The sequence below is a fragment of the Thrips palmi genome, unplaced genomic scaffold (assembly GCF_012932325.1).
Source record: "Thrips palmi isolate BJ-2018 unplaced genomic scaffold, TpBJ-2018v1 HiC_scaffold_11, whole genome shotgun sequence".
In the NCBI taxonomy this organism is placed as follows: domain Eukaryota; kingdom Metazoa; phylum Arthropoda; class Insecta; order Thysanoptera; family Thripidae; genus Thrips; species Thrips palmi.
In genome coordinates, this window is record NW_023144622.1 from 3,134,800 (window position 1) to 3,160,003 (window position 25,204).

At 49.7% G+C, this 25,204-nt stretch overlaps 3 protein-coding genes across 10 annotated transcripts; 1 reads left to right on the top strand and 2 right to left on the bottom strand.

The window, feature by feature from the left end:
- Positions 1–54: 54 nt before the first annotated feature.
- On the bottom strand, positions 55–5,217 carry LOC117639815 (inosine triphosphate pyrophosphatase-like). Of its 6 annotated transcripts, none has more exons than XM_034375757.1 (4): positions 4,910–5,217; positions 4,143–4,260; positions 3,621–3,771; positions 55–1,101 (listed from the first exon to the last, which is right to left on the bottom strand). In XM_034375757.1, the coding sequence occupies exons 2-4, from the start codon at positions 4,230–4,232 to the stop codon at positions 776–778; spliced, it is 567 nt and encodes a 188-aa protein (XP_034231648.1). In that variant the 5' UTR covers positions 4,233–4,260; positions 4,910–5,217; the 3' UTR covers positions 55–775. The 6 variants fall into 6 exon arrangements, with proteins under 6 accessions (XP_034231648.1, XP_034231642.1, XP_034231643.1 ...); XM_034375751.1 differs by lacking the exon at positions 55–1,101 and adding an exon at positions 1,362–3,154; XM_034375752.1 differs by lacking the exons at positions 55–1,101; positions 4,910–5,217 and adding exons at positions 1,362–3,154; positions 4,771–4,905.
- Positions 5,218–5,312: 95 nt separating this feature from the next.
- Positions 5,313–12,456, top strand: LOC117639813 (golgin subfamily A member 1). 3 transcript variants are annotated; one of them, XM_034375748.1, is made up of 11 exons: positions 5,313–5,461; positions 5,914–6,359; positions 6,437–6,525; positions 6,612–6,740; positions 7,676–7,966; positions 8,050–8,229; positions 9,667–10,014; positions 10,091–10,192; positions 10,264–10,419; positions 10,492–10,788; positions 10,889–12,456. In XM_034375748.1, the coding sequence occupies exons 2-11, from the start codon at positions 5,921–5,923 to the stop codon at positions 11,042–11,044; spliced, it is 2,187 nt and encodes a 728-aa protein (XP_034231639.1). In that variant the 5' UTR covers positions 5,313–5,461; positions 5,914–5,920; the 3' UTR covers positions 11,045–12,456. The 3 variants fall into 3 exon arrangements, with proteins under 3 accessions (XP_034231639.1, XP_034231641.1, XP_034231640.1); XM_034375749.1 differs by lacking the exon at positions 5,313–5,461 and adding an exon at positions 5,525–5,667; XM_034375750.1 differs by lacking the exons at positions 7,676–7,966; positions 8,050–8,229.
- Positions 12,389–13,649, bottom strand: LOC117639816 (uncharacterized protein C9orf85 homolog). The gene is made up of 3 exons (XM_034375758.1): positions 13,490–13,649; positions 12,840–13,316; positions 12,389–12,742 (listed from the first exon to the last, which is right to left on the bottom strand). Exons 2-3 carry the CDS (start codon positions 13,306–13,308, stop codon positions 12,459–12,461), a joined length of 753 nt encoding a protein of 250 aa, XP_034231649.1. The 5' UTR covers positions 13,309–13,316; positions 13,490–13,649; the 3' UTR covers positions 12,389–12,458.
- Between the last annotated feature and the right edge of the window lie 11,555 nt (positions 13,650–25,204).

Genomic DNA, 25,204 nt, shown 5'->3' on the forward strand with positions numbered 1-25,204 from the left:
AAGGAGGCCGAGGAGGGGAGGCTGGACAAGGGTATCAGAAAAAGGAACAAAATGTAAAACAACAACAGTATATTGTCGGTTAACTCTGCAATCACTTAACAGGCAGAAAGCAGTTCCTTCGACAAGACCCAATTAGCTCTTTCCATTTAGGACAACAGAAAGAGATAGCAGATGTACAGATTACCATGCAAATTTTCAGCTTTACAGCTATTCATATTTTAAGATACAAAATTAACTTGGCACTGGAATGCTCGACTTTCCTGGTCATGAAATGGATTAATGGGAACTTGGTGCATCTGTTTGTTTCTTCTGATTGATACCACAGGGAGAACATGAAATTGTGTGCAGGAGCTTTGCCTGCAGAGCTCCCTCAAAAGATGCAAGGGGTTTTATATAACTAAATAGCTCCTACAACACATCAGCAAAAGTTACACCAATACAGCATGCAAACAGCTTGGGTGAAATTTACAAAGTAGACAAGGGAAATCTCCTACAATACACAGACTAAATTCACTGATAGACCAGATACCAAGAGTAAAATTAAATAAATTAGACTGCGCCTATGCCAGGAACAAAATAATTAGTTTGCATTTATCACATCAATCAAACTTACAAATATAAATGTCTTAATTTCAATAAGAAACTAAACTTTGGGCGAGGACTCCTAATTCCAGGAGTACTAGCAAAATGTGAGTTTATCTAGGAAGACTGGTTACAGGGAAAGAAAGGAATGTCATCAAGTCAAGACATGCCTCCTCCAAGTCAAGTACCACAATTAATTGCAAAAGTGCTCTCGCATTTTTGCCAAAGCTTGACTGCGATGAGAAATTTTATTCTTTTCTTCTTTAGGCATTTCAGCAAATGTAAGACTGTAATTCTCAGGTTGAAAGCAAGGATCCCAACCAAAGTCGCGAGGACCGCGAGGACTGACAATGGTCCCATCTGCGCGCCCTTGGAAGAGAAGGACAACTGCATCATCGTCAGGGCTTGGACAAAAGCCAAAAGTGCACAAAGCATAAGCCGACTTGTCTTCCCACCCGGCCAGCATGCGGTGCAGTCCCTCTGGCCCCAAAGAATCTTGAAACCACTTTATATAAGGACCTGGTAAAGCAGATGAGAAAACATGGTAAAACCTAACTGAACTGTAAGTGGAGGTCCTTGGTTGAGAAGTGTTAAGACAAACCAAGAAAAGCACAAAATGGGCATCTTCCTTGGATTTCAGGAAGGAGACCTATCTACCTTGTACAATGGCTACCAATAGTAACACACAACACTAACCAGCATGTTTTTCCAGGGATATGTCATCAGTCTTACACATTTTATATATTAAATAAGGATAAAGAAAGAAAAAACAAACAACGTTTTGAGTCTGGGGCTCAAATAAATACTCTCTTTTGTGGTGTGTATTGAAATCACATTATAAATGTGCGCTTCCTTTCCATCCTCACTCTCACACATCAGCAATATTCTACCTACTATCACACCATCACATTGTTTCAATTCAGGATCATAATAAGGGTGCCAAAAGCAATATTAACAGGTGGAACATCACAGCCACCAAAAGAACAAATAAAATAAATCTACAAATAAGATCAGATAAAAATAATTATTATACATACAGTACAATCAAAATAAGTATGATATAAATGATAAATCTAGCATGACAGGTGCATCTTGTAAACTGATTTGACGTCATGGTATCTTATTTACATTTAATTAATTGATAATAATTCTACAAGTTACATCAAAAACAAATACCAGCAAGGACATGGTAATTAACAAGAACAGAAAATATCCTATTTTCACTTTCATAGGAAACAAAACTTGGCCTCTTAAAATCATGATTTGACCTTTAAATAGACAAAGATTGAAGGTTAACATGCAAGATTACCTCAAAAAGACAAAATTTAATTTAACTCAATGCTGAAAGAAAAATCTGACTGAACAAGCTAGGAACCAAACTCTACTTTCCACTCAAATTTCATTGGGAAAAAGAATACACACAGAGAGGGTGGATGCAAGTGACAGCCACTGGAACTTCAGTTTTCGGATCTTTCAACCACAACTCTGACGGGTCGACACAACTTCAAGGAGCGCCTTGAAGAAGCATTCAGGCCAGTGTTCAATAATGCAACCTTCTCTCTGCGTTGTTGCTTATTGAAACAGTACATGTGAGACCAGCCACTATCTGATGGACTTGAGGATCTTGAGTTTGTACTAGAATCATCCTGATCCCAACTTGCCATACCACAATGTCGACGTGGAAACCGTGATGAACTAGTGTGGTATCTCTCTCTGACTTTACAGTGTTTCTCCATGTGTTCTATGCTCTCACTAGGGTTGTCAATCATGCCACGGACAGTATTTTTAAGAAGCAAAGAGCCAAGAGGAGAGGATAAAGGTACAGAACAATTTCTCCTCATGCATTGTTTTGAAGCTGCTCGTCTTTGACGATTCTGAGTAGAATTATGTATAATTCTTGGGCCTCTAGTGGGCTGCAATCCTAAGTATTGCATAACCTGCTCTTGACTTTGCCAACTAGTGACATTATTACCAATATGATGCTTTTCATGGATTCTTACATCCATACAGGAGGAGAACTCTTGGTCACACCAACTGCACAAGTATATATCCATTTGCTGCTGCTGACGATCTACCAAAGTTCTTTTTGGCAATAAAGTTTTGCGAGGGCTAAGAGGAGCCTGATCATAAACCTGATTAATTTTTCTCATTGTGATAATGTGCTTCCTACTGGCCAGATGAAATAAGCTCACTAGTCCTTCTTGAGTATCTCGGATTCTTATGTGGTTTGGCCACATTGAATAAAGACGTGTGCAAAACCGTAGCATGTATTCAGCACCATGGTATGAATAGCACCTGCAAACTAAAGTCTTGAGCCACGGTTTCCATCGGTCTGCAACAGCTGGCACTTTTCGTAGAGGAAAGGTGAATGGGAATCCTACAGGCCACCATGCTGGTGCTCTTCCTGGTTTAGCACCAATGCTACACTGGACCATAAAAGGAATGAACCGTTCCAACTGCGTCTCCGTGATTTCTTCCAAACATGTTGGATGTCCTTCAGCAAAGAGGAGTGGGAGGTTGCAGATGATAGTTTCCCGCTGCACCGATGGATGTGGTTTGCGTGGAACACAACCTACCCCACAAGGGGAAAATTTGTTATTTTCAGTTCAAAAATGGCATCTTAACCTTGGAAAGAGTAAATTTATCCAGAGAGGCTCAAAAGAGTATCTTCTGGAGGACCAATAAAATTGAAATTTGCACTTGAGTAGTCTGACACCATTGAACAGATGAACACAAAATTTGGTAAGAAGGTACCCAAAGAGCAAGATATTAATTGGAGTGCTTAGAACACTAAAAGTTAATCTAAAAAAGAAAGTTGAAAGCAAGTAAGATGCCTATTTTAAGTGCCATCATTATCTTTTCCTATTTTGATAGTTTTTGACCACTTTCAACCAAAGGACTAAGAAGCACAATTCTCTCACATGTAATTTTTCAATGGCAGTTATCGGATTTTAATTGTGATTAGAGATCATTTATCTTTTTGATAAAATACCTTAACATGTTCTAAAAATTTCTGAAATAAAAAAAAAGCAACTTACCTGGTAGGCCACCCATTGCATTGAAGCACAGGCATGAATCTTCTACAAGAGCTGGTCCATTTACGATTTTAGCTGCTGCCTTCGCCTTCTGTTTACAAATGAAGTCAACATCTCCTTGATACTCTGGCAAATCCAGCTTCTTGGAAACCAGCTGGAAAACAAAGAGAAAAGAAATGACAACATACAGAAAAAAATAACAAGGGAAGTTGAGCCAAACCCATGACACATTGTTAGTCAAAAGCTGTCAAAAACTAATGGAGAGGGGTAACTAGACTTGATTTTCCATCTGCCTCCCATGAGACTTCAACTATGAGCACTGAATGACATGTATTCAACAGGCATACATTCAAGCATTCAATCCTTACATTACCGGCAAAAAGTTAGGTGAAGATGAGATTTCTCCCTCCTACACATGAACAAATGATGTAACTTCCACTATTTACATGACAAATCTTTTTTTAATGGCGTAAAGGGGATAATATGCCCAGCAATAATTTTTTATACTGAGGTAATAGATCTTACCTTGTGAGGAAACTTCTGACCAAGAATTTGGGCCACTTCTTCGAGCTTCTTGGCATTACCAGTGACAAAGACAACTGGTTGGTCCCCCATTGCTCTAAGATTCAGAACCCTGAACAGCCTGCAATCAGTGAAACAGAGAAAATCGTAAAAAACAATTTATTGATTAAAGCTCAAAAACCATGGAAATTGAAACACTGAGACTTTAAAAGGTACAAAGACAACTTGAGGACTACACACGGAAATGCACTCTAAATATACATTGCCTTGAGAAAAACAATCAGTCAAGGTGCTGTGACAGCCAAGATCTGATGGTATAACCTAACAATTGTAGCAGGTTTAAAAAAGGACCTTTAACTCGGGCCGCAAAGACAGGCCACCGCAATGGAACGTTGGGGGCGTCTATTGACAAACTAGTGAACGCAAGCGTAGGTTCTTCGATACGCCCCGGGGTGAGTTGCACCCCAAGGCTTGCTGGCCTTCAGCCTACTGTACTGCACTCCACTGCACTGCAACCCCCTGCAGACCCGACGGCGCCAATCGCCCCCCGCGGCTCACGCCCCGCGATGGGCCAGCAAAATGTGGCACGGCACTCGCAGCGAGGACCAGGCTCGGCAGCAACAACATTTACCTACTTCGCGAAGCATTCAATCTCTGTCCTGCTGCCAGGAAAAATAAGCTCGGATCCACCACCGCAACAACCCTTGGCTGCTCCACTGCAAACTGCCCACAACTGGCTGGCAACACAAGTACCAACTACAACCACTCACCTAATCTTGCTTTAAGATGCTCGGGGATCACCCACACGAAGGAAGAATCACCCGCCGGCTCCGGGTATTTTGTCCGAAGACAACAGGGCTGACGGCGTATCCTGACGTGATCCTGGCGGGTTCACCCGGAGTTCACCGTCCTCGAGCCAAACGATACCCCAGCCGTGCTGCAAATAGTGTACCCAGCCTTATGGGTCCCACTCAAAGCATCGCGGACTTGTCAAGTCCAAACCATGGGCAGATGCTTCATTGTTCTGCGAAAAGGTTAGAATTTTTGCACACAAGATCTGCGATTTTGCGTTCCTGGTCGATTCCGTTGAAAGACTAGGTGTAAATGCAATAAGCAAAACAGGCCTACTGTGCACCCAGTTCAAATCATGTTATATACCCGCCGACAAATATTCGTGCGTATAACACCCTTGTTCGCACTATCGCGACCGTCGACCGTCTGCTACAATCAACATCAACAACATCAACATGTACATATGTCACCAATTTAAATGTTGATTCACTGTTTTGATGCTGTGAAATAAATCAAAGAGTGAAGATAGAGTAAGTTTATCCTGGTTTATTGTTTTCCCAGAAATGGGCGTTCGTAAGTCACGCGATTTGATGACGGATAGCTGACGTAACCACGACCATGGCTGCTTGTCTTGTTACGGCGTTTGTCGCTTTAAATGTCAGGCCTTTGATTAGTTACGTGAATACTCACCTTATCTTTTTGTTCTTTTGAACACATAATCGACTGTTATTCTATGGTTAGCATTCGTCATTGTTAGGTTAGGTTAGGCTAGCCCACAATGTTGCTCAGAGGTTGTCACTTGCTGAGTCAAGTCTAAAGTTTCAATGATTTCTTCAGCACCATCCTCGCAATGATCACAATTTCATGTTAAGATTTTTTGGCTCCTTGATCTCTTTTTCTTCCCAGTACATCTGGAGCAGATTATGTGACATTTCCTGATGGTTGACATGCTCCTGACAAATCCTCCGTTCCTTTCTTGCAGATCCAAAATGTTTAAAGGACTGAAGAACAAAATCCGTGAAGAAACCGGTAGTGATGTTTCCAAAATAGGCCCCCTTCTTGGTGGAGCGTCTCAAAAGTCAGCGGCATTCAAGGGAAGACATTCTCGTCAAGGATCCACATCCAGCATTGGCAGTTTATCTGTTGATGGTATTCGTGGAGAAACTTCTTACTCACCAGAACCCTGTGAAAATGTAGCTGATTTAACTCAGGAGGACTTAAAAGGTTTGCCTCAGAAAGATGTGAAGCTGGTAGAGAAAAGAGAAGATGAGTGGAAGAGGAAACTGAACAAATTGGAGATGGAGTGGAAGAGAAAACTGGATGACAAAGAGAAAGATTGGAAAAAGCAGTTAGAAACCAAAGAAGAAGAAAAAAATTTGAAAGATAAATCTATTGAGGAACTCCAGAAAGCACTTCTGTTGGCAGAAGGTTGGTCTCCCAGAAACCTTAATTTTGAATATAAATTTTCTTTAGATCGTTGAATCATTCCCTCCTTTCTTTTTCAGAGTTCAAGGAAAAGTACTGTAGATTTCAAGAGGAGAAAGAGCAGCTAGAGGGTTTTCAAACTCAGGAAATGGCAAAAATAAAACATTTGGTTAGTATGGTTTTCTTTATTTTTATTGTCACTGGATCTTCTTTTATATCTCTGTTCGACTTGTAATTTTTGTTTCTGTTTTTCAGCTTCTTGCCAAAGAGAGGGAATTGTTGGAGAAAGTAAACACAATAAAGGAAAACAGTGCTCAAATAGCTACACTGAAATCAGAAGTTAGTCGTCTGAGGCATTTTGAAGAGGAGATCAGCAATGTTCAGGTATGTACTGTATACTAAACAGCTGATTTCTCTGCTCCGGCCAAATTAGTTGTATTGCTTTCCCCCCGGCTACATGTTGAACACAAAGTCTGCTAATTTTATTTTTGACAGCACATTCATGGTAAATTTCTATCGATCTTTTGGTCTGCCTACTCCTTTTCATCTACAGTTATTACTACAGCCCTCATGCTCACTCCATTATCATTTGTACAAGAGTGTCTGATCCAAACTCACCTGGAATTCCCCCTTTCCAAAAAATTTCGAATGGGTTTCTTCCAGTGGCACATCTTGCACTAGGTTATTGGAGGTGACTGAAGCAAGGAAACATTCAGCAAACTGGGATTTCCTATCTATTTCTCTTAGCCAATTCTTGGTCTGAGCTGCTGTGCAGTGCCACAAATGTAACTGTTTTAAATGTTTCCTCTTCTATCTCGTCTATGTATTGAATATAACATAAAATGTGGCACATCTCCATTTTAAGATTTTGGCTGCATGACACCTTCTCGCCTTTATTTGGTGCAAATTATGCTATCAGATTATTTCAGCTTTACGCGATGTTTTTGAAGAATATCTAAAGAACAGACTAGCATGAAGATCATTTTCACTCTAGGCACTTACTTACCATGTGAAGCACAAAATGAAGCTTATTTTTGTTTATTTCATTTAAAACACAGGTTTGTTCCTTTTTTTGGTTTTGTTTTTGCATCTCTGCACGGCTTACAAAACATCTGTCGACATTTCACTTCTGGTTGCTTTCTTCTTTCTGTTCTGCATGTCTTGACTTGGTTTCAGTCAATAAGATTTTTTCCACAGTAGATAAACTGTTGACATTTGTTTTTGTATGTAAAGTATGATACCCATTAGTTATTGTACTGTGTTTTATTTATTTTTATTTACTTTTCTATTTTTCTTTTTTTACAATCTTTTTAATTCAGGATGAAATGGAAACATTACGCCACTCTTCTGCACAAGAAAGAATGACTCTTCGCAGTGAGCTTGCACAAAGTGAAGAGAATGTTCGTCATTTAAAAGATAGGGTTGCAGTCTTAGAAAGAAGAACAAGTGCTGACTGTGTAGCTCTTGGTGCTCCATTATCTGTCGATGAAAGAGTCCAAGGCCTTTTAGGGGAACGCACTCTTTTGGAAAGACGGCTTGAGGAAGCCCATCTGCATTTAGCAGATATCAAATCATCATGGAGTAGCAAAATAACTTCATTAGAAACTCAGGTTGGTGTTACCCATCCTGTCTCTATCCTGAAAATGTTTTGAGCAACTGTAGCTTTTATATGTGATTTTGTTTCTGTTTGTAGGTTGGGCGTCTTTGCCGGCAAGCTGCTGAGGAAGGTGCTGAAAGGCGAAGGGCTGAGAAAGAATGTGAACGGCTTGAAGAACGCATTCAGCAGTTGGAATCAGAAGTTGCCGGTGCTGCTGAATCTGCGGTGGAGAATAATGCATTAGTCCAAGAAATAGAACACTTACGGAATGAACTCGTGAGTAATCTTACAATATGTTTTCAATTATTTTGGATGATGACATTATAGAATTTATCAGCGGTTTGGATCATTGTAAGGTTTGGAACATTGCAAGCTCTAAGACACTTCAACATTTTGTGTCTTTGCTGGCAATATTTACCAACAATTAAATAATTTGTGTGGGTTGTTGCATGAGCATTTATTGTGTTGCTTCGGTGCAATTTTATATTTGCTATTAAGTATCATTTAACACACTAGTTTCTTGGACTTTGTTTTGCTTTATCTTAATACCATATGGATATGCACTCTGGTTTTCTCTCTATCTTTCTTGCACTTACTTCAATTCTCATAAAAGTTATATCCATTTCATCTTATCATTCATAGTGTGATATTTTATTGTGAAGTAGACATTTCTTTCAACCTCAAAGAAACAGGTGAAATGTTCTCTGTTTTAGACTAGAGGGTAGTAGCAACGAGCCACTTCATAAAAACAATGAGTCTAGTCCACATAAGATTGCCACGTGAAGATCTGTTGTGTTTCAGATGGAGTCATCGGATGAAGAAACTACTTGGTTTAACAGTCAGACTTTTGAGTCCAAGAAGTAGTCAAAAATTTAATTTTCTGCAGCATGCATGAAGAAGATATGATGTAACTTAGTTGTTAAGTGATTCTTTTTTGTTCAACAAGGGTGGTTTTTTTAGTCAACTACTGCCTCTGGTTTTTGATCTCATTTGAGGGGAATAAAGTCATGAGAGGTTTTCTTGAAATGCATTCTGTCATGGTGTTATTGGGTCCAACAAGTAACACCATTTTTTTAAAATTTTTCTTACTTGCATGTGATGCAGTTTTACTGTTTCGCCTGAATCACTTTTATTTTATGACTTGTCTGTTGTTAAGTAGATTTGATCATTGGGTTTAGTTTTAACCAAAGGCGTAAAAGTATTATTTCAAGTATTTTTGTGTTCTTTGTTCATTATTAGTACTCACAGTACATTGTTTGTTGGCTTTGATATTTTATTGTTTGTTATTAGTGAGATACTGTAATTTATTTTATGTTTGTTGCTGCACTTATTTTGTTTTTAATTGACACAAAATAAAAGTATTGTTTGGGTTCTGTAAGGCACATTTTTTTTTAGAACCATTGCACTAACACCACTCTAGAAAGGTTTTTGATAATAATGTCCTGTTGCATGCTGAGCTAGTGCTTAACTAATATAACTTAGAACATTTGTAGTTTGTGTTTCGTGAGGATTGATTTTTTTGCTTTGGTAGTACCATTTGAGTCCTCACATCAATATTTTCGATAAATAAATGTTACATACCCACCTTTTCTCATAATTTTAAGGATTATATGTACTAAAGTACGAGAAGGGAACAGAGGGATCAGACCAGGACCTTCAGTGTATCATGTCTTGTCAACTGCTTCGCTGTTTCAGTTTGTTTTTCATTTACAGGATGCAGCTAACAGAGAAAAACGTGACATTTCGGGGAAGATGAAGGATACTCAGACTTCACTGGAAAATGGCTTGAAACGATTACAGGAAGAGATGACTTCAGAACAAGACAAAATGACTCAGCTTCAAGCAAAGTCGGAAGCAGAAGCTAAGGAACTGAAAGAGGAGATTGTTGAGCTTAAAGCTTTATTGAACTCTGAAGCAGAAACCTCCCAAAACCAGATAAAGCAGCTGGAGCAGCAGCTAGCTGCTGAGCGATTAAAATGTGCTGAAATTTTTGGAGCCTTAGACAGAGAAAGAAGTGAAAGGGAGGCAGTTGTCCTCAAATCATCTGAAATCTCTCACCAAGTATGTGTTTACAGTTTTCTTGTCACTCTACCATATAAAATTTGATCTCTTATGTCCAACTGACTTAATTTTTCAGGTTGAATCATCGAAACATCATATTCAAGCACAAGAGGAAGAGATGGAAGGCTTAAAGAAGCGTCTTGAGATACTTGAGGGGACTTTGTTAGCAAAGGATGAGGTAAGAGTACATTTTGCCCCTTTCTCGTCTGCAAGCCACTTCAAACCACTGATGTGTATCTTGTTCTACAGGAGATAAAGCGTATTCAACACCAAATTGAGAATGCAACTGCACAGCTTAAAGAAGTAGAACAAGAAAGAGATAAATACATTTTGACGTCCAATCAAGAAAAAGAATTGAGAGAAGCAGTTTCTGAACTGGAATCACAGTTGCAGGAAAAAAACAAGGTAACCAAGACATCTTTATCTCCTAGCTTCTAAACAGACATGTTGAGTTACATGTTTTTATTTACCTTACAGAATATAAAGCAGCTTCAACAGAGGCTTGGGGATATGAAAAAAACACTCCAGAGGGAGCTAAATATTCATCCTGGAACTTTTGGGGGAGAATCAGGAAGCAATGGCACGACCAGTAGTGGCTCAGCCTCTGAAGATGCTTCTGCGGCTGTCCTTGCGCCGAGTTCCAGTCATCAGGTGTCTCAGAGACGCTTGCAACAGCAGGCAGGAGCCACCTCAAGTCCTGTTGACTACAATGACGTTAACTTCCAATATCTGAAGCATGTGCTCATCAAGTTTCTGACCAGTCGGGAGTATGAAGTAAGTCATCCGATTGTACAATTTCATCTCAGTTTGGTTTCATTTATCCTGCTTTGTGACATTAATAAATTTTCCTTTGCCTTGCATTCTTTTTTCCCAGGCAAAACACTTAACAAGAGCAGTAGCAACACTTTTACATTTTTCTCCAGAAGAAGAAAGGCTCCTTAGAGAAACTGTGGAGTGGAAAATGTCCTGGTTTGGATCTCGGCCTCACCTTGGGATTGGTCAGAAAGCAAAAACCATTCCACCAAGCTAAATTAATTGTATTGAAGCTTCTATGAATATCCACCTAAAACAATGATATGGCCAAGGCCTTCCCTCTTGTTGGAATTTAGCATAACAATTGTTCTATTGTTGAGTAAATTAAATGAACTATCTTAAAGTAACTGTTTCTTGTAAAGACTGTTGAGATTTTTATTTCCTGTTTAATAGCCTTGTTTGGTTGTAGTTTGTTTTAGAATACACTATATGTATTGTTTTTGTGAACTCCTTTATGTTTTGTTCCTACAAAATTATCACATGAGAATGAAGTCCTCATTTTATGGTGTTACTTGATGTGTTCATAAAAGTCGTATGTGATCAGTTCTATTATTGTGTGCAGAAAATTTTGATTTTGGGGACTTTGTGGTGCCATGACTAATATTGTTTTCTGCAGCTTATTGGGTTGTGCCAACTGATGGTTTGTAAGTGGCAGCTTATGTTTCACCATTTTACATTTCACCAATCTGTTGGGCCAACTTAAGTAGTTTGCCCCATTTAGTCAAGAAATATTTTGCAAATTGTGCCATCAACTCTCGTCAGAAACATTACCAGTGGTCTGAGTAATTTTTACTTTACTTTCATAAATCTATGACTCTTCATTTTATTCCAGTCCAAATGAGCCAGCTCTCTTTTGGTTTGCTAGCTTGAGAGTCAGTCAATCAAGGTCAGACTCAAGCAAATTTGTTATTGTTAAACACCCAATTTTTTAAAAATCATCTCATAGCATAGTTTGCCTGTAAAGTAGGTTTTTTGAGCAGAGTAATGATTAACCATAACTTGATGTCATTCCGGACAGGTAAATGTGAAAGGTTGAAAGATCTTCCGTCCTATCTATTTCGTTATTATTTACTTTTACTATAATATGTAGTTTTTTGCTTTATTATTTTAGTGACATAACTTTAATAGGGGACCAAACTGACAAACAATTTTGGTTGAATGTCTTTATAAGTACTGTAGGTTGTATGTAATGGAGAACTCCTGTGTGTAAGTTTCATCAAGGAACTACAATGTACTATTCTGTGGTTACCAGCCTTTTACATTCCAGTGTACCAATTAGTCATTTATCAAACCATGATAACTTTTAGCTTGTACTCGTACCATTGGGGTGATATTGTGCAATTAAGAAAATTGAATAATGTTACCTAGTTGAATGTGTGATCTGTATGACTTATATTTTACTACGTTTTATTACAGTATTTATGGGTCTTAATGATAAAAATTTCAACCAAGGTGGAATTTAAGTTTACCAGACGTCTATCAGCTATGTGACTGATGTATTGGCAACTGTTCTGAAAATGGTTATGTCTTTTTCAACAGAGGCCAATCTCATACCACAGTATCGAAATGAAACAGCTTCAACTTTTTACTGAAGAAAATATATTACATATAAACACCTTAAAAAATGTGGTTTACTTTTTAGTTACACCACCTTTACCCTCTATTTCATCATCATCATCATCACTGTCATCTTCATCATCATCTCCATCTCCATCCTCCTCATTTTCACTGTCTTCAAAACTATCATCAGAATCTCCAAAATCATCGAAGTCATCCATGTCATCTCCATCCTTGCAAGACAGTTTCAAACGTTGCAAAAATGCCATAAGATCATGCGTTGTTTTCTTGGTATCATCCTCTTCACCATCTTCTCTCGGCAAAGTATCTTGTTCATCAGACTTAGCATTGGCATCATCTAGAAACAAAAAAATTGAAACAATACACTAATTAATATAAAACAAAAATAAGAACATTGAAATACTGAAAAGAATACAAGATAAGGGTGATATTACCTTCTGATTTCTTTCGATCTTTCCGAGCTTTCTTTTTGCCTTTCTCAAGAAATCTTAAAAACGTCCTCCGTTTACGTTCGGGGAGGCTCTTAAGCATAGCTTGCATCTCGAGATCTAATTTCAAACGCTCCTCAGCAGTTGGAACTGGTTGAACTAGTTCCTCCGCTTTACCACACTTAGGACACACACCAAGCTTATTGGCGCAAGGTGAGCACATAGTGTGGTATGCATGTTTCACACATTTTTCTAAGCACTTCACACAAGTAGATGGGAATTTCATAGGTTTAAATTTCTTGTACTTAATCTTCCACTCCAGAATACCTTTGCATCGCTCACAAACATTACTAATTTGAATACTATTTATGAATTTTGTTTGAGGTGTCTTGTCGTGCAAATCGTTCTTGTAGGCCCTCGTATTTTGATACTTCTGGGGACGTTTTCGAGTGGTTTCTCCCCTCTTGGAACTCATAATGGTATCTGAAATACAAACGACAGGGTACTTCAAAGAAATGGCTATGATAACACTGATATTTCACATGCTACAACAGACACTGTAGGTTATGTTTCTTCATGTTTAACGTACGTTTAGCAACCGACGTCCAACAAAAAGACATTTACTTATCTCCATTACTTGGATAGGATGAACTCACCTTGAAGGAGGTATGTTCCGAATCAAATCTATCGCCCGGTGATTAGTGCAACGGAATGTTTACTGGGAGATCTAACCTACAGGACATGCCGCGCCACGCCAAGCAGCCTACTGCTACAGCAGCAGCAGACGACAGACGGACAAGACAACAGACAGCTGACGATCGGCAATACCCCTTGTGCCCCCGTCTCGTTATGCGCGGGGTATATCCACAGCCATTGCAGGGAAAGCCACACCAAAACCACAACCTTAATACAAAACCGTCGGGTAAAATACCACATACCGCTTTAAATATGGAAATGAAAAGAAAGAAAAAGAAAACCGGTTAGGAAACACGTGAAATTTTTCCAAATACATTAAAAATAATTTTATAAAATGTCCAAATTACGGATTGTTTGTATAGTTTCTCAAGGCACGCATCTTCATGTTCACAACGTGGCTCCGCAACCAACCACTAGCCTACCGGCCCACTAGCCAGCGGAATGCGAGAGAAAGAAGAGAAAATAACCAAGACGAAAATAGAGAAAGAAAAGATGAGGAAGAAGGAGGAGGAGTGCGTTATCTCCTTTTCCACTCGGATAGGTCCGCCCGAACGCTGTGAACGCAGCCTCAATGGTCACATGATTGACCTATTCTCCCCTCCGCCCTCTTTTCCACCGCCCGCGTCCCATTTCTCTTCTTTCTTTACTATTATCATTGCCTTCCCTTTCTCGCGCACACACTCCCGACAGTCCCCTGTGGTTCTCCCCCCCCCCCCTCTCTCCCCGTCCCGGTGAGGGGTTACGACTTGGCCACGCCAAGCCGGGCCGGGGATACGGGGCACGATCGCACGCAGGCCGGCTGGCCCTGGGCTTGGCCTGCCGCCTGATGCCGAAGGAACACTTTGTCGCTCTGTCTCTCTCGCTCTCATGGGGGCGCCCCGTGTAGCCCCGTGAGCGCGAGAGAGACAAACGATGCTTCGGCCGGGCAGCTTGGCCGAGCACGTCGACAATGCCCGGAGCACAGAGGGGTTGTGTCAGGCTGTTAGGCCGGAGCCCGACGGCCGAGCCTCGGCCCAGCCTCGGCCCAGCCGCCAAGGCAGTAGCGGCGACGCGATTTATTGAACTTTGATGGCAGGTGCAGTATGTGACTTGGACGACGAGCGATCGGCTCGGCTCGGCTCGGCTCGGCTCGGCTCGACACTGGGGCGCAGTTGGGGTGCACTGTTTGATACACATTCACTCCTAGTTGCTTTGATAGGCGTTCCAAAACGTAAAGTAAAAAAAAAGGGGGAATTCTTTTTGCACTTGCTTCATAAATGCCTCTGCTGCCAGGAGACGACGTATTGTGACCGTCCCAAGCCCAAAATTTGGCCTGGACTTCCCCGCGCTGGAGGCTGGTAAACGGCAACCGAGGAGATGACACGGCCGGGGAAGATGAGCAGTGTCTGGCGAATAGTGGAGGGCGAGGCGAGACTAGCCAAGACGAAGGGGCGGGCTCTCCTTACAGGCATCGGGCCCGGTCGGCCGAACCCGACACCGTGCTGTGGCTGCGCGGCCTGCCCGGCCCTGCCTGGCTGCCCCCCCATCGCGCCGAGGCTTATGACAATGCACGGACGGACAATGGGGCCGGCGCCGAAAACCGCCAAAAAACGGATCTCGGTTTCTCGAAAGCGGTTCGAGAGCCTCGGCGGCCCTGTCATCGACGCTTGTCTTGTGGGTGGGGGTCGGGGCCGAGGCCGGGGCTGATAGGCTGGGGCGAGAGCCAAAGATAAGGGGCTGCTTGGGTTCGGCTCGGCCTTGCTCGGCTCGGCCTGCTCGGCCTCGGCCAGCGCGTGAAACTCCACTCGCCCCCAGCGTCCCGCCCTGCGTCCCGCCCTGCGTCCCGCCGCCCTGCAGACTGATTCCGAGAGTCGTTTTCGTCGCTCTGTCTCTCTCGCAGGGACGTCCCATGAGTGAGAGAGAGGCAGAGCGACGAGAACGACTCTCGGAATCGGTCTGCTGGCACTGGCTGGCAGCACTGGCAGGTCACGGCGGCCGGGGCAGCAGGAGTAGCGCGGGCCTCGACCACCGGCCCGCCCGGCCCCGGCCCCGGCCTCGGCCAAGCTTTGGCCTCTTGCTCGGCCCCGGCCCCGGCAGAGCGGACCGGACACGCAATTTAAGGTCCGTTCCCCGGTGGGAAAAGCTCGCTAATCACTAGAGCGAACGGACAGACCCACGGACTGGCAGCAGCAGCGAGGGAAGGAGGGGAAGAAAAAAAGGGGGTGGAAATAAAAAAGGAGAGAGGGGGGGGGGATGTCAGACGTGTGGACAGCCGGGCTCGGAGTCTAGCCGGGCGAGGCCTGGCCGGTCCGATGAGTCTTGAGTATTCGCCGCCCAACCGGACAAGCAACTTCCCCGAATTTCCCGCACCGGAGGGAAACACGCCTCTGTCTGTCTCGCTCGCTCCCACACGGGGAGCCCCGTGGGTGCGAGAGAGACAGAGCGACGAAACGGGCGGCTGTTCTGCCATTGAATGGCGCGAATCGCGTCGAGTCTCAATCGCGTCCCGCGCATAAAAGGCAACGGGCCGGAACGGCGCAGCGCCGCGTAAGCTTCCCAGACGCCGGCCGAGCGAACTACGCTCCAATTACACTTTCTTAGAAAGGAGGAGAAAAAAAAAGGTTTGAGGCGTCGGTATTTGAACCCACGCCAGTGGAGGCTGGTCCAAACTGCAGAACATTGACCGATCTGACCCCCCGCGCTGAACCTCCTGCCTGAAAACTATGCCAATGAAAATTTTAAAAATAAAAATAAGACGGTGTTGGTGTTTGAACCCGCGCCGGTCAAGGATGGCGCCATTGGGGCAGCGCAACATTGCCCCCTCGGCATGTTACGGCGGAACTGTGCTCAGGTTGGTTATGGTTCCTGGTTCCCGCCCCGGACCGCGCACGCGCTTGGCGGGGCGTGGCGGGGTGCGGCGGGGTGCGGCGGGGCGCGTGGGTCCGCTCCTTACAGGCTATGCATACAAATGCTCCCATTTGAATGCTAAAGACTACTGGACCAGCAAGAAGCGCGAGGAATGAATGGTCGTGCGAAGTGCCCCCCCCCCCCAAGGCCGGCCCCCACCCCCGCCAAGGCCACCTTGACCACGGTAAGGGAAGTGCGGGCCGAACAAAAGCAACAACAACAAAAACAACAAAAACATGAGCTGCGGCCAATTTAAAAGAAACGCCACCGCGGCGCGTCGTTGGATTAAAACCGAAATTCCCGCGGTTTTGCGTGGCAAAGAAACGCAGCGTCGTTCGTACTTCGTGCTTGGCAGTGGCCTAGGCACTGGGATGGTGTGGCCGGCGAGGCCGTGGAGGCCATGGAGGCACGGACGACGGCGAGGCCGGTCGACCATCGCGCAGCCCCACGAGATCCTCCCCATCCACGCAGTCGCAAACAAATGCCTCCATAACTACTTCTTCTCCTTGTAACCTGGGTCCACTTTGCTTTTGAACCAGTAATGGCCCTCGGGGCCGGCCGGGGTGGGGGTAGGTGGGGGGGTAGGTGGGGGGAGCGGAGGCTGCTGCTCCTGGTTTGCTCTAACTTGCTTAGCAGCCTTGGGGAGCAGCAATAAGACATTAAAAGAATTACAAAGTGCAATAAGTCCGTGGAGGGCGAGGCGTGCGAGGGAGCGCGGTGCGGCGCGAGCATGGCGCGAGCGCACGGCAGGGTAACACTCCGCAGGTCACTGCGTTGGCATCCATTTTGACTCCTGCGCCGTCCACCCCCGGTGCGCTGTCTCTCTCGCACCGACAGGGAACGCCAGAGAGAGACAGCGACAGTGCGGCGGCGCGGCGGCGTCAAGCCTGGCGCCCGCGGAGTCCAGGGTAGGCCAGCCCGGCGAGCAGCGGCGTGTCGCCCCGCCGCCGGCTGCCTACAGTGCAGGCGCTCGGCGCGGAGGCGGCAAAGCGAAGCCAGTGAAGCCAGCGAAGCGGGCCTGGGCAAACCAACCCAACCGGGGTTCCAAATTCGAGATTCGAAATCACCGCTCCCGACAACTTGGAGTGGCGGAGGCCGTGGTGGCGCGCGGCGAGATCTCCTCCCCCACCCCTCCCTTCCGCCCGGGTCGGTCAAGACCTGCCCGGGCCGGGAGTCTTCGAGGAGTCTTTACTGGACCATAACGGGTGGACGAGGCTGACGCCAAGTCGGTGGATCGGGGAAGGGGAGGGGGGCGGATGACCGCAGTGCCGTGCCAAAGCTGATACACTGGACAGCAGGAAGAGAGCGCGCTCTTTCACTCCGTCCCTCCCCGCTCCGCCCCCCCCTCCCACTTTGTGGAAACGGAAAGCAATTAATTGGGTTTTCCACAAGTTTGGTGCCCGGTGATGGCTGGACGCGGGGCCGCTGGGGGCCGCGATTGGGGCAGGGGGGGGAGGGGGGATTAGGGAATGCAGCACTAGGGAGCCGAAACACGGCGCGGAGTGACGGAAAAAGAAGTATACTGCCAAGACCCGCTTGCATTGAAAACAAAAAAAAAAAAAAACACAAAAGTCTCTCGTCTTTGAAAACGGAATGAAAGCCAGTGGCTTTCGTGACAGCAATGCGAATTTGTAATTGATTGCAATGATTCCCATTTTGGCCGTGTCGGGTTTCATTTCAAAAGAGTGGCGCGTGTTGTCCGTTTCAGAGGGGCTCCCTCATGTTGAGCGAGACAGGGACTGAAAACAAAACCCCCTGGGCTGGCGTTCTGGCACGTGACGCACACGCAGTCCCCAGTGGAGTCATTCCGTCGCTCTGTCTCTCTCGCGTGCCAAAGGGACGCCCCAGCAGTGCGAGAGAGACAGAGCGACGAGAGCGACTCTTCGAAATCTGCCGGCAGCCTTCAGCCTCGCCCCGTCATGAGTCGCGAGTGCTCATGAGCCGCGGGTCGCATATTGCTTTGAACATTGCACCGAGTACGCGAGCGGTCTGGGTTCAACCCAGAGCGACGTGGCAGTGCCATTGGAACCGAGCTGCTCGGTGTGAGGTTCTCGCGGCCACGCTGTACGCCACGTCGCACAGTGGGCCAGAAGACCGGTGGAGGCGGCCAAAGACGCGTTTCGACCTCCAGAGCAGTGGCGTGCGCAGAAATTTTGAAAGGGGGGGGTCGGGCCATGCTTTTTGCCTACTTACAGGGGGAAAGTACCGCAATTTGCCTACCTTCCAGGCGGCTGTCTAGTGGCCAAAGGGGGGGGTCATGACCCCCCTGACCCCCCCCTGCGCACGCCACTGCTCCAGAGTCACTAAATGGGACTCGAACCGAACGTGTGACCCCACCAATGGACTGCTCTCGGAACGAGGAATCCATTGGTGGGGCCACACGTTCGGCTCGAGTCCTGTAGCGACTCTGGAGGTCAAAACGCCTCCGGGATTGGCCGCCACCACCGGTCTGCTGGCCCACTGCGCACCTTGTGCGAGGCCAAGCCTTGCGGACGAGCCGAGACAGGCCGAGCTAGCTTGGAGGAGTGCAGTGGGCATGCACCCGTTGTTACATCGCCGCCTACACCGGTGTGCTCTTAGGTGCAGGGTTGGGGGCTCCCCGTGGGCTTCCCCGTGGGCTCCCCCGTGGGTGGCCACGGTGTTTAATGAACACAGACAATGCATTAGCAGCGCAGCGCGGCCCGGCCCAGCCAGGCCCGGCCCAACAAGGTTTTGCAATGTAGCCGTCGCGTCCCGGCCAAGGACAAGACTCCTCTGACAACGCTCACGTCCTGTCGGGCGCGGCGGCAAGGCCTTGCAGCGTGCGTCGCGGCCCGCCGTCCGCCCCGAGGCACGACACACCGTGCACCAGGCCCAGCCGGGCACCAACCCCGACATCATGTCCCGGACTTCCCTGCGGGGAATCGCCGTTGCATCCGTCCGCCCCGCCCCGCCCCGCCCCGCCCCGCCCGCGGGTCTGACAAGATTAACCGCCCAAACCTCTTCCTTGCCCCGCCCAAACAGCCCGCGCCACCCGCCCGGCCCCGCCGCGGGTCTACGAAATGATAACAACGCATATTGCCTGAACTTACTTTTCTGCCCCCGACGACGACCACAACTAAAACATCACTCCGCAGCTCCAGCGCCCCGGCCGCTCAAGGCACTGCTAATGTAAACAATTGCATAATTGCGGCTGAATACTTTCTGGGAAGTTGCCACTGCCGCTAAGCTCCCCTGCATTCCCTTCCTCAGCGGTCCACCTCCCGTGGCCATCTTTCACCTGCATAAATTACTCAAATCAATTCGATACTACAATAAAATTTAGAATTCCTTCATTTGAATGGCTGACTTCTTGACTCCGGCGTTTCTCTGCACGCAGCCGTTCCGTCCTGCATTCCCCCTTCTCTCTCTCTTCTCTCCTTTTCCTCTCTCTCTTCTCTCTCTCTCCTATCTATCCCCGAAACTGCATGCCAATGGAAATCGATGCTATGAACTTGTCACTGCTCCCTCATGGTGCAATGGCCTGACGCCCCTTCGACTCAGCGGCGCATGTTCTCTCTTGCAGCAGCCGTTGCCGTCCTTGTTACCCCCCCCTTTTCCTCCTCTCCTCTCATCTCTCTCTCTCTCTCTCTCTCTCTCTCTCTCTCTCTCTCTCTCTCCCCACTGCTCCACTGCATGGCCTAATGGCATAATCGCATCGCTTGCTTGTCCTGCTCGCCGTGCTATGGCCGTGCTATGGCCGTGCGCCCCGTGTCGCCTCGCGGCGCAATCGCGTCGTCTCCTCGGGAGGCCGCCGTCCTCCCCCTCCCCTCCCTCCCCCCCCTCCTCCCCTCCCCTCCCCCTCCCCTCCCCTCCCCTCCCCCTCCCTCCCCCTCCCCTCCCCCTCCCCTCCCCCTCCCCTCCCTTTTGCTTCTCATGTCCTCTTTTGCCTGCACTGTTTTCTTTGGCGGGCGTTGGCCGGTTGTCGGCCCTGGCGGCGGCCCTGCTGCGGCTTATTATCCGGGGGCGCCGGTACAGGGGCAGTGAATTAATACGCGGCGGGGCGGGGCGGGGCGGGGCGGGCGCCGTTTGCCGCCGCGCCCTGCTGCCTTCGGTGCGGTGCGCGCCCCGCGTCCCGCGTTCGGCCAGCGCGTGTTGACAGACGGACGGAACGACGGAACGCGAACGGCCCGCCCCGCCCCTCTCTCCTCTCTCTCTCTCTCTCTCTCTCTCTCTCTCTCTCTCTCTTTCTCTCTGATACACACACACCGCAGTCAAGTGGCGGCGGTACACAGTAAAGTACTCGAATGCATCCATGATGCATGCTGCGCTCTGTGTGCCCTGTCTGTACCCGCTGTGTACTGTGTACCCAATGGACGCGGGACTGGATGCATTTTTGCGCACGTTTGCCATGCCTGCTGCTCTGCTGCGGTCGCCGTGCGAAAGTGCTGCTCGCGCTGCTCCTCACGATGCCGTCTCTCTCTCTCTCTCTCTCTCTCCTCTAGCTAGCACTCATGGCTTGGCAGCGCGCAGCTTCCCCGGCCGGCCGGCAGAGGGCGCTGGCAGCGTCTGGCGTCGCGCGGCTCGCGCTCCGCAGATACGCTGCCACTTGGTACGGAGGGGACGCGTTTCTCTGTTCCCGAGAGGAAGAGGCTGCAGGCCAATGATATAGGAATAATTTTTGAAGGGGCCAGACCATTTCTTCTTGGTCGGCCCTAATTACGAATAGAATACGTCAGGGGTGGTGGTGCTGAAGTGTGAAGCGTGGCGCGCTGTGGCATTTCTGTCGCTCAGGCAGGCAGGAGGGCAGGCAGGCAGCTTGGCGGCACTGGACGCAGTAATTACTGTACGGGCTTGCCGCGCGTTGCCGGGCGTTGTAACGGAGTCCTGTTACCGTTTCATGAGCGCGCTAGCGTGGCTGGCGTGGCTGGCGGTGCGGCCCCGGCTGGCCCAGGGCCCAGGGATCCAGGCCCGGTCCGCTTCCACCCCCGCCACGTTCTTGTCCCTGCTCCCCAAACAGCGACGCTGTGCCAGCGTCAAACAGCGAGGCTGTGCCAGCCTCACACAGGGAGGCTGTGCCAGCCTCACACGGCGAGGCTGTGCCAGCGTCAAACAGCGAGGCTGTGCCAGCCTCACACAGGGAGGCTGTGCCAGCCTCACACGGCGAGGCTGTGCCAGCGTCAAACAGCGAGGCTGTGCCAGCCTCACACGGCGAGGCTGTGCCAGCCTCACACAGCGAGGCTGTGCCAGCCTCACACAGCGAGGCTGTGCCAGCCTCACACAGCGAGGCTGTGCCAGCCTCACACGGCGAGGCTGTGCCAGCGTCAAACAGCGAGGCTGTGCCAGCCTCACACAGCGAGGCTGTGCCAGCGTCAAACAGCGAGCCTGTGCCAGCCTCACACAGCGAGGCTGTGCCAGCCTCAAACAGCGAGGCTGTGCCAGCCTCACACGGCGAGGCTGTGCCAGCGTCAAACAGCGAGGCTGTGCCAGCCTCACACAGCGAGGCTGTGCCAGCGTCAAACAGCGAGGCTGTGCCAGCCTCACACAGCGAGGCTGTGCCAGCGACAAACAGCGAGGCTGGGCCAGCCTCACACAGGGAGGCTGTGCCAGCCTCACACAGCGAGGCTGTGCCAGCCTCACACAGCGAGGCTGTGCCAGCCTCACACAGCGAGGCTGTGCCAGCGTCAAACAGCGAGGCTGTGCCAGCGTCAAACAGCGAGGCTGTGCCAGCCTCACACAGCGAGGCTGTGCCAGCGTCAAACAGCCGCGAGGCTGTGCCCAGCGTCAAACAGCGAGGATGTGCCAGCGTCAAACAGCGAGGCTGTGCCAGCCTCACACAGCGAGGCTGTGCCAGCGTCAAACAGCGAGGCTGTGCCAGCCTCACACAGCGAGGCTGTGCCAGCCTCACACAGCGAGGCTGTGCCAGCGTCAAACAGCGAGGCTGTGCCAGCCTCACACAGGGAGGCTGTGCCAGCCTCACACGGCGAGGCTGTGCCAGCGTCAACAGCGAGGCTGTGCCAGCTCACACGGCGAGGCTGTGCCAGCCTCAACAGCGAGCTGTGCCAGCCTCACACAGCGAGGCTCTGCCAGCCTCACACAGCGAGGCTGTGCCAGCCTCACACAGCGAGGCTGTGCCAGCCTCACACGGCGAGGCTGTGCCAGCGTCAAACAGCGAGGCTGTGCCAGCCTCACACAGCGAGGCTGTGCCAGCGTCAAACAGCGAGCCTGTGCCAGCCTCACACAGCGAGGCTGTGCCAGCCTCACACGGCGAGGCTGTGCCAGCGTCAAACAGCGAGGCTGTGCCAGCCTCACACAGCGAGGCTGTGCCAGCGTCAAACAGCGAGCCTGTGCCAGCCTCACACAGCGAGGCTGTGCCAGCCTCAAACAGCGAGGCTGTGCCAGCGTCAAACAGCGAGGCTGTGCCAGCCTCACACAGGGAGGCTGTGCCAGCCTCACACGGCGAGGCTGTGCCAGCCTCACACAGCGAGGCTGTGCCAGCGTCAAACAGCGAGCCTGTGCAGCCTCACACGGCGAGGCTGTGCCAGCTCACACCGCGAGGGCTGTGCCAGCGTCAAACAGCGAGGCTGTGCCAGCCTCACACAGCGAGGCTGTGCCAGCGTCACACAGCGAGCTGTGCCAGCCTCACACAAGCGAGGCTGTGCCAGCTCAAACAGCGAGGCTGTGCCAGACTCACAACAGCGAGGCTGTGCCACTCAAACAGCGAGGCTGTGCCAGCCTCACACGGCGAGGCTGTGCCAGCGTCAAACAGCGAGGCTGTGCCAGCCTCACACAGCGAGGCTGTGCCAGCGACAAACAGCGAGGCTGTGCCAGCCTCACACAGGGAGGCTGTGCCAGCCTCACACAGGGAGGCTGTGCCAGCCTCACACAGCGAGGCTGTGCCAGCCTCACACAGCGAGGCTGTGCCAGCCTCACACAGCGAGGCTGTGCCAGCGTCAAACAGCGAGGCTGTGCCAGCGTCAAACAGCGAGGCTGTGCCAGCCTCACACAGCGAGGCTGTGCCAGCGTCAAACAGCGAGGCTGTGCCAGCGTCAAACAGCGAGGATGTGCCAGCGTCAAACAGCGAGGCTGTGCCAGCCTCACACAGCGAGGCTGTGCCAGCGTCAAACAGCGAGGCTGTGCCAGCCTCACACAGCGAGGCTGTGCCAGCCTCACACAGCGAGGCTGTGCCAGCGTCAAACAGCGAGGCTGTGCCAGCCTCACACAGGGAGGCTGTGCCAGCCTCACACGGCGAGGCTGTGCCAGCGTCAAACAGCGAGGCTGTGCCAGCCTCACACGGCGAGGCTGTGCCAGCCTCACACAGCGAGGCTGTGCCAGCCTCACACAGCGAGGCTGTGCCAGCCTCACACAGCGAGGCTGTGCCAGCCTCACACAGCGAGGCTGTGCCAGCCTCACACGGCGAGGCTGTGCCAGCGTCAAACAGCGAGGCTGTGCCAGCCTCACACAGCGAGGCTGTGCCAGCGTCAAACAGCGAGGCTGTGCCAGCCTCACACAGCGAGGCTGTGCCAGCGTCAAACAGCGAGCCTGTGCCAGCCTCACACGGCGAGGCTGTGCCAGCCTCACACAGCGAGGCTGTGCCAGCCTCACACAGCGAGGCTGTGCCAGCCTCACACGGCGAGGCTGTGCCAGCGTCAAACAGCGAGGCTGTGCCAGCCTCACACAGCGAGGCTGTGCCAGCGTCAAACAGCGAGCCTGTGCCAGCCTCACACAGCGAGGCTGTGCCAGCCTCACACAGCGAGGCTGTGCCAGCCTCACACCCCGCGAAAGGCTGGCCAGCCTCACACGCGAGGCTGTGCCACCTCACACAGCGAGGCTGTGCCAGCTCAAACAGCGAGGCTGTGCCAGCCTCAACAGCGAGGCTGTGCCAGCCTCACACAGCGGGCTGTGCCAGCTCAACAGCAGGGGGCCGTGCGGGGTCAGCCCAACAGCGAGGGTGTTCCAGCCTCACACAGCGAGGGTGTGCCAGCCTCAACAGCGAGGCTGTGCCACCTCCAAAAAGCGGGCTGTGCCAGCTCCAACAGCGAGGCTGTGCCAGCCTCAACAGCGAGGCTGTGCCAGCTCACACAGCGAGGCTGTGCCAGCCTCAACAGCGAGGCTGTGCCAGCCTCAACAGCGAGGCTGTGCCAGCCTCAACAGCGAGGCTGTGCCAGCCTCAACAGCGAGGCTGTGCCAGCTCAAAAAGCGGGGTGTGCCAGCCTCAACAGCGAGGCTGTCCAGCCTCAACAGCGAGGCTGTGCCGCGTCAAACAGCGAGGCTGTGCCAGCCTCAACAGCGAGGCTGGCCACTCAACGCGAGGGTGTGCCAGCTCAACAGCGAGGCTGTGCCACCTCCACAGCGAGGCTGTGCCAGCTCAACAGCGAGGCTGTGCCAGCCTCAAACCCCGCGAGGCTGTGCCAGCCCAACAGCGAGGCTGTGCCAGCTCAACGCGAGGCTGTGCCAGCCTCACACAGCGAGGCTGTGCCAGCCTCAAAAAGCGAGGCTGGCCAGCTCAAACAGGAGGCTGTGCCCGCTCAACAGCGAGGCTGTGCCAGCCCACAAGCGGGCTGTGCCAGCTCAACAGCGAGGCTGTGCCCCCTCAACAGCGAGGCTGTGCCCGCCTCAAACAGCGAGGCTGTGCCAGCCTCAACAGCGAGGCTGTGCCCGCTCAAACAGCGAGGCTGTGCCAGCTCAAACAGCGGCTGTGCCCGCGTCAAACAGCGAGGCTGTGCCAGCTCCAAAAAGCGAGGCTGTGCCAGCTCAAACAGCGAGGCTGTGCCAGCCTCACAGCGGGCTGTGCCCCTCAAACAGCGAGGGTTGCCAGCCTCAACAGCGAG

Coding starts and splice junctions, on each gene's coding strand:
- LOC117639815 (XM_034375751.1), bottom strand. CDS start 4,232: ATGGGGGACCAACCAGTTGTCTTTGTCACTGGTAATGCCAAGAAGCTC. Junction 3,772..4,142: donor GTCAGAAGTTTCCTCACAAG/GTAAGATCTATT, acceptor TTTGTTTTCCAG/CTGGTTTCCAAGAAGCTGGA. Junction 3,155..3,620: donor TGCAATGGGTGGCCTACCAG/GTAAGTTGCTTT, acceptor CTTGTGGGGTAG/GTTGTGTTCCACGCAAACCA.
- LOC117639813 (XM_034375748.1), top strand. CDS start 5,921: ATGTTTAAAGGACTGAAGAACAAAATCCGTGAAGAAACCGGTAGTGAT. Junction 6,360..6,436: donor AGCACTTCTGTTGGCAGAAG/GTTGGTCTCCCA, acceptor TTTCTTTTTCAG/AGTTCAAGGAAAAGTACTGT. Junction 10,193..10,263: donor CTTTGTTAGCAAAGGATGAG/GTAAGAGTACAT, acceptor CTTGTTCTACAG/GAGATAAAGCGTATTCAACA.
- LOC117639816 (XM_034375758.1), bottom strand. CDS start 13,308: ATGAGTTCCAAGAGGGGAGAAACCACTCGAAAACGTCCCCAGAAGTAT. Junction 12,743..12,839: donor AGATCGAAAGAAATCAGAAG/GTAATATCACCC, acceptor TTTTGTTTCTAG/ATGATGCCAATGCTAAGTCT.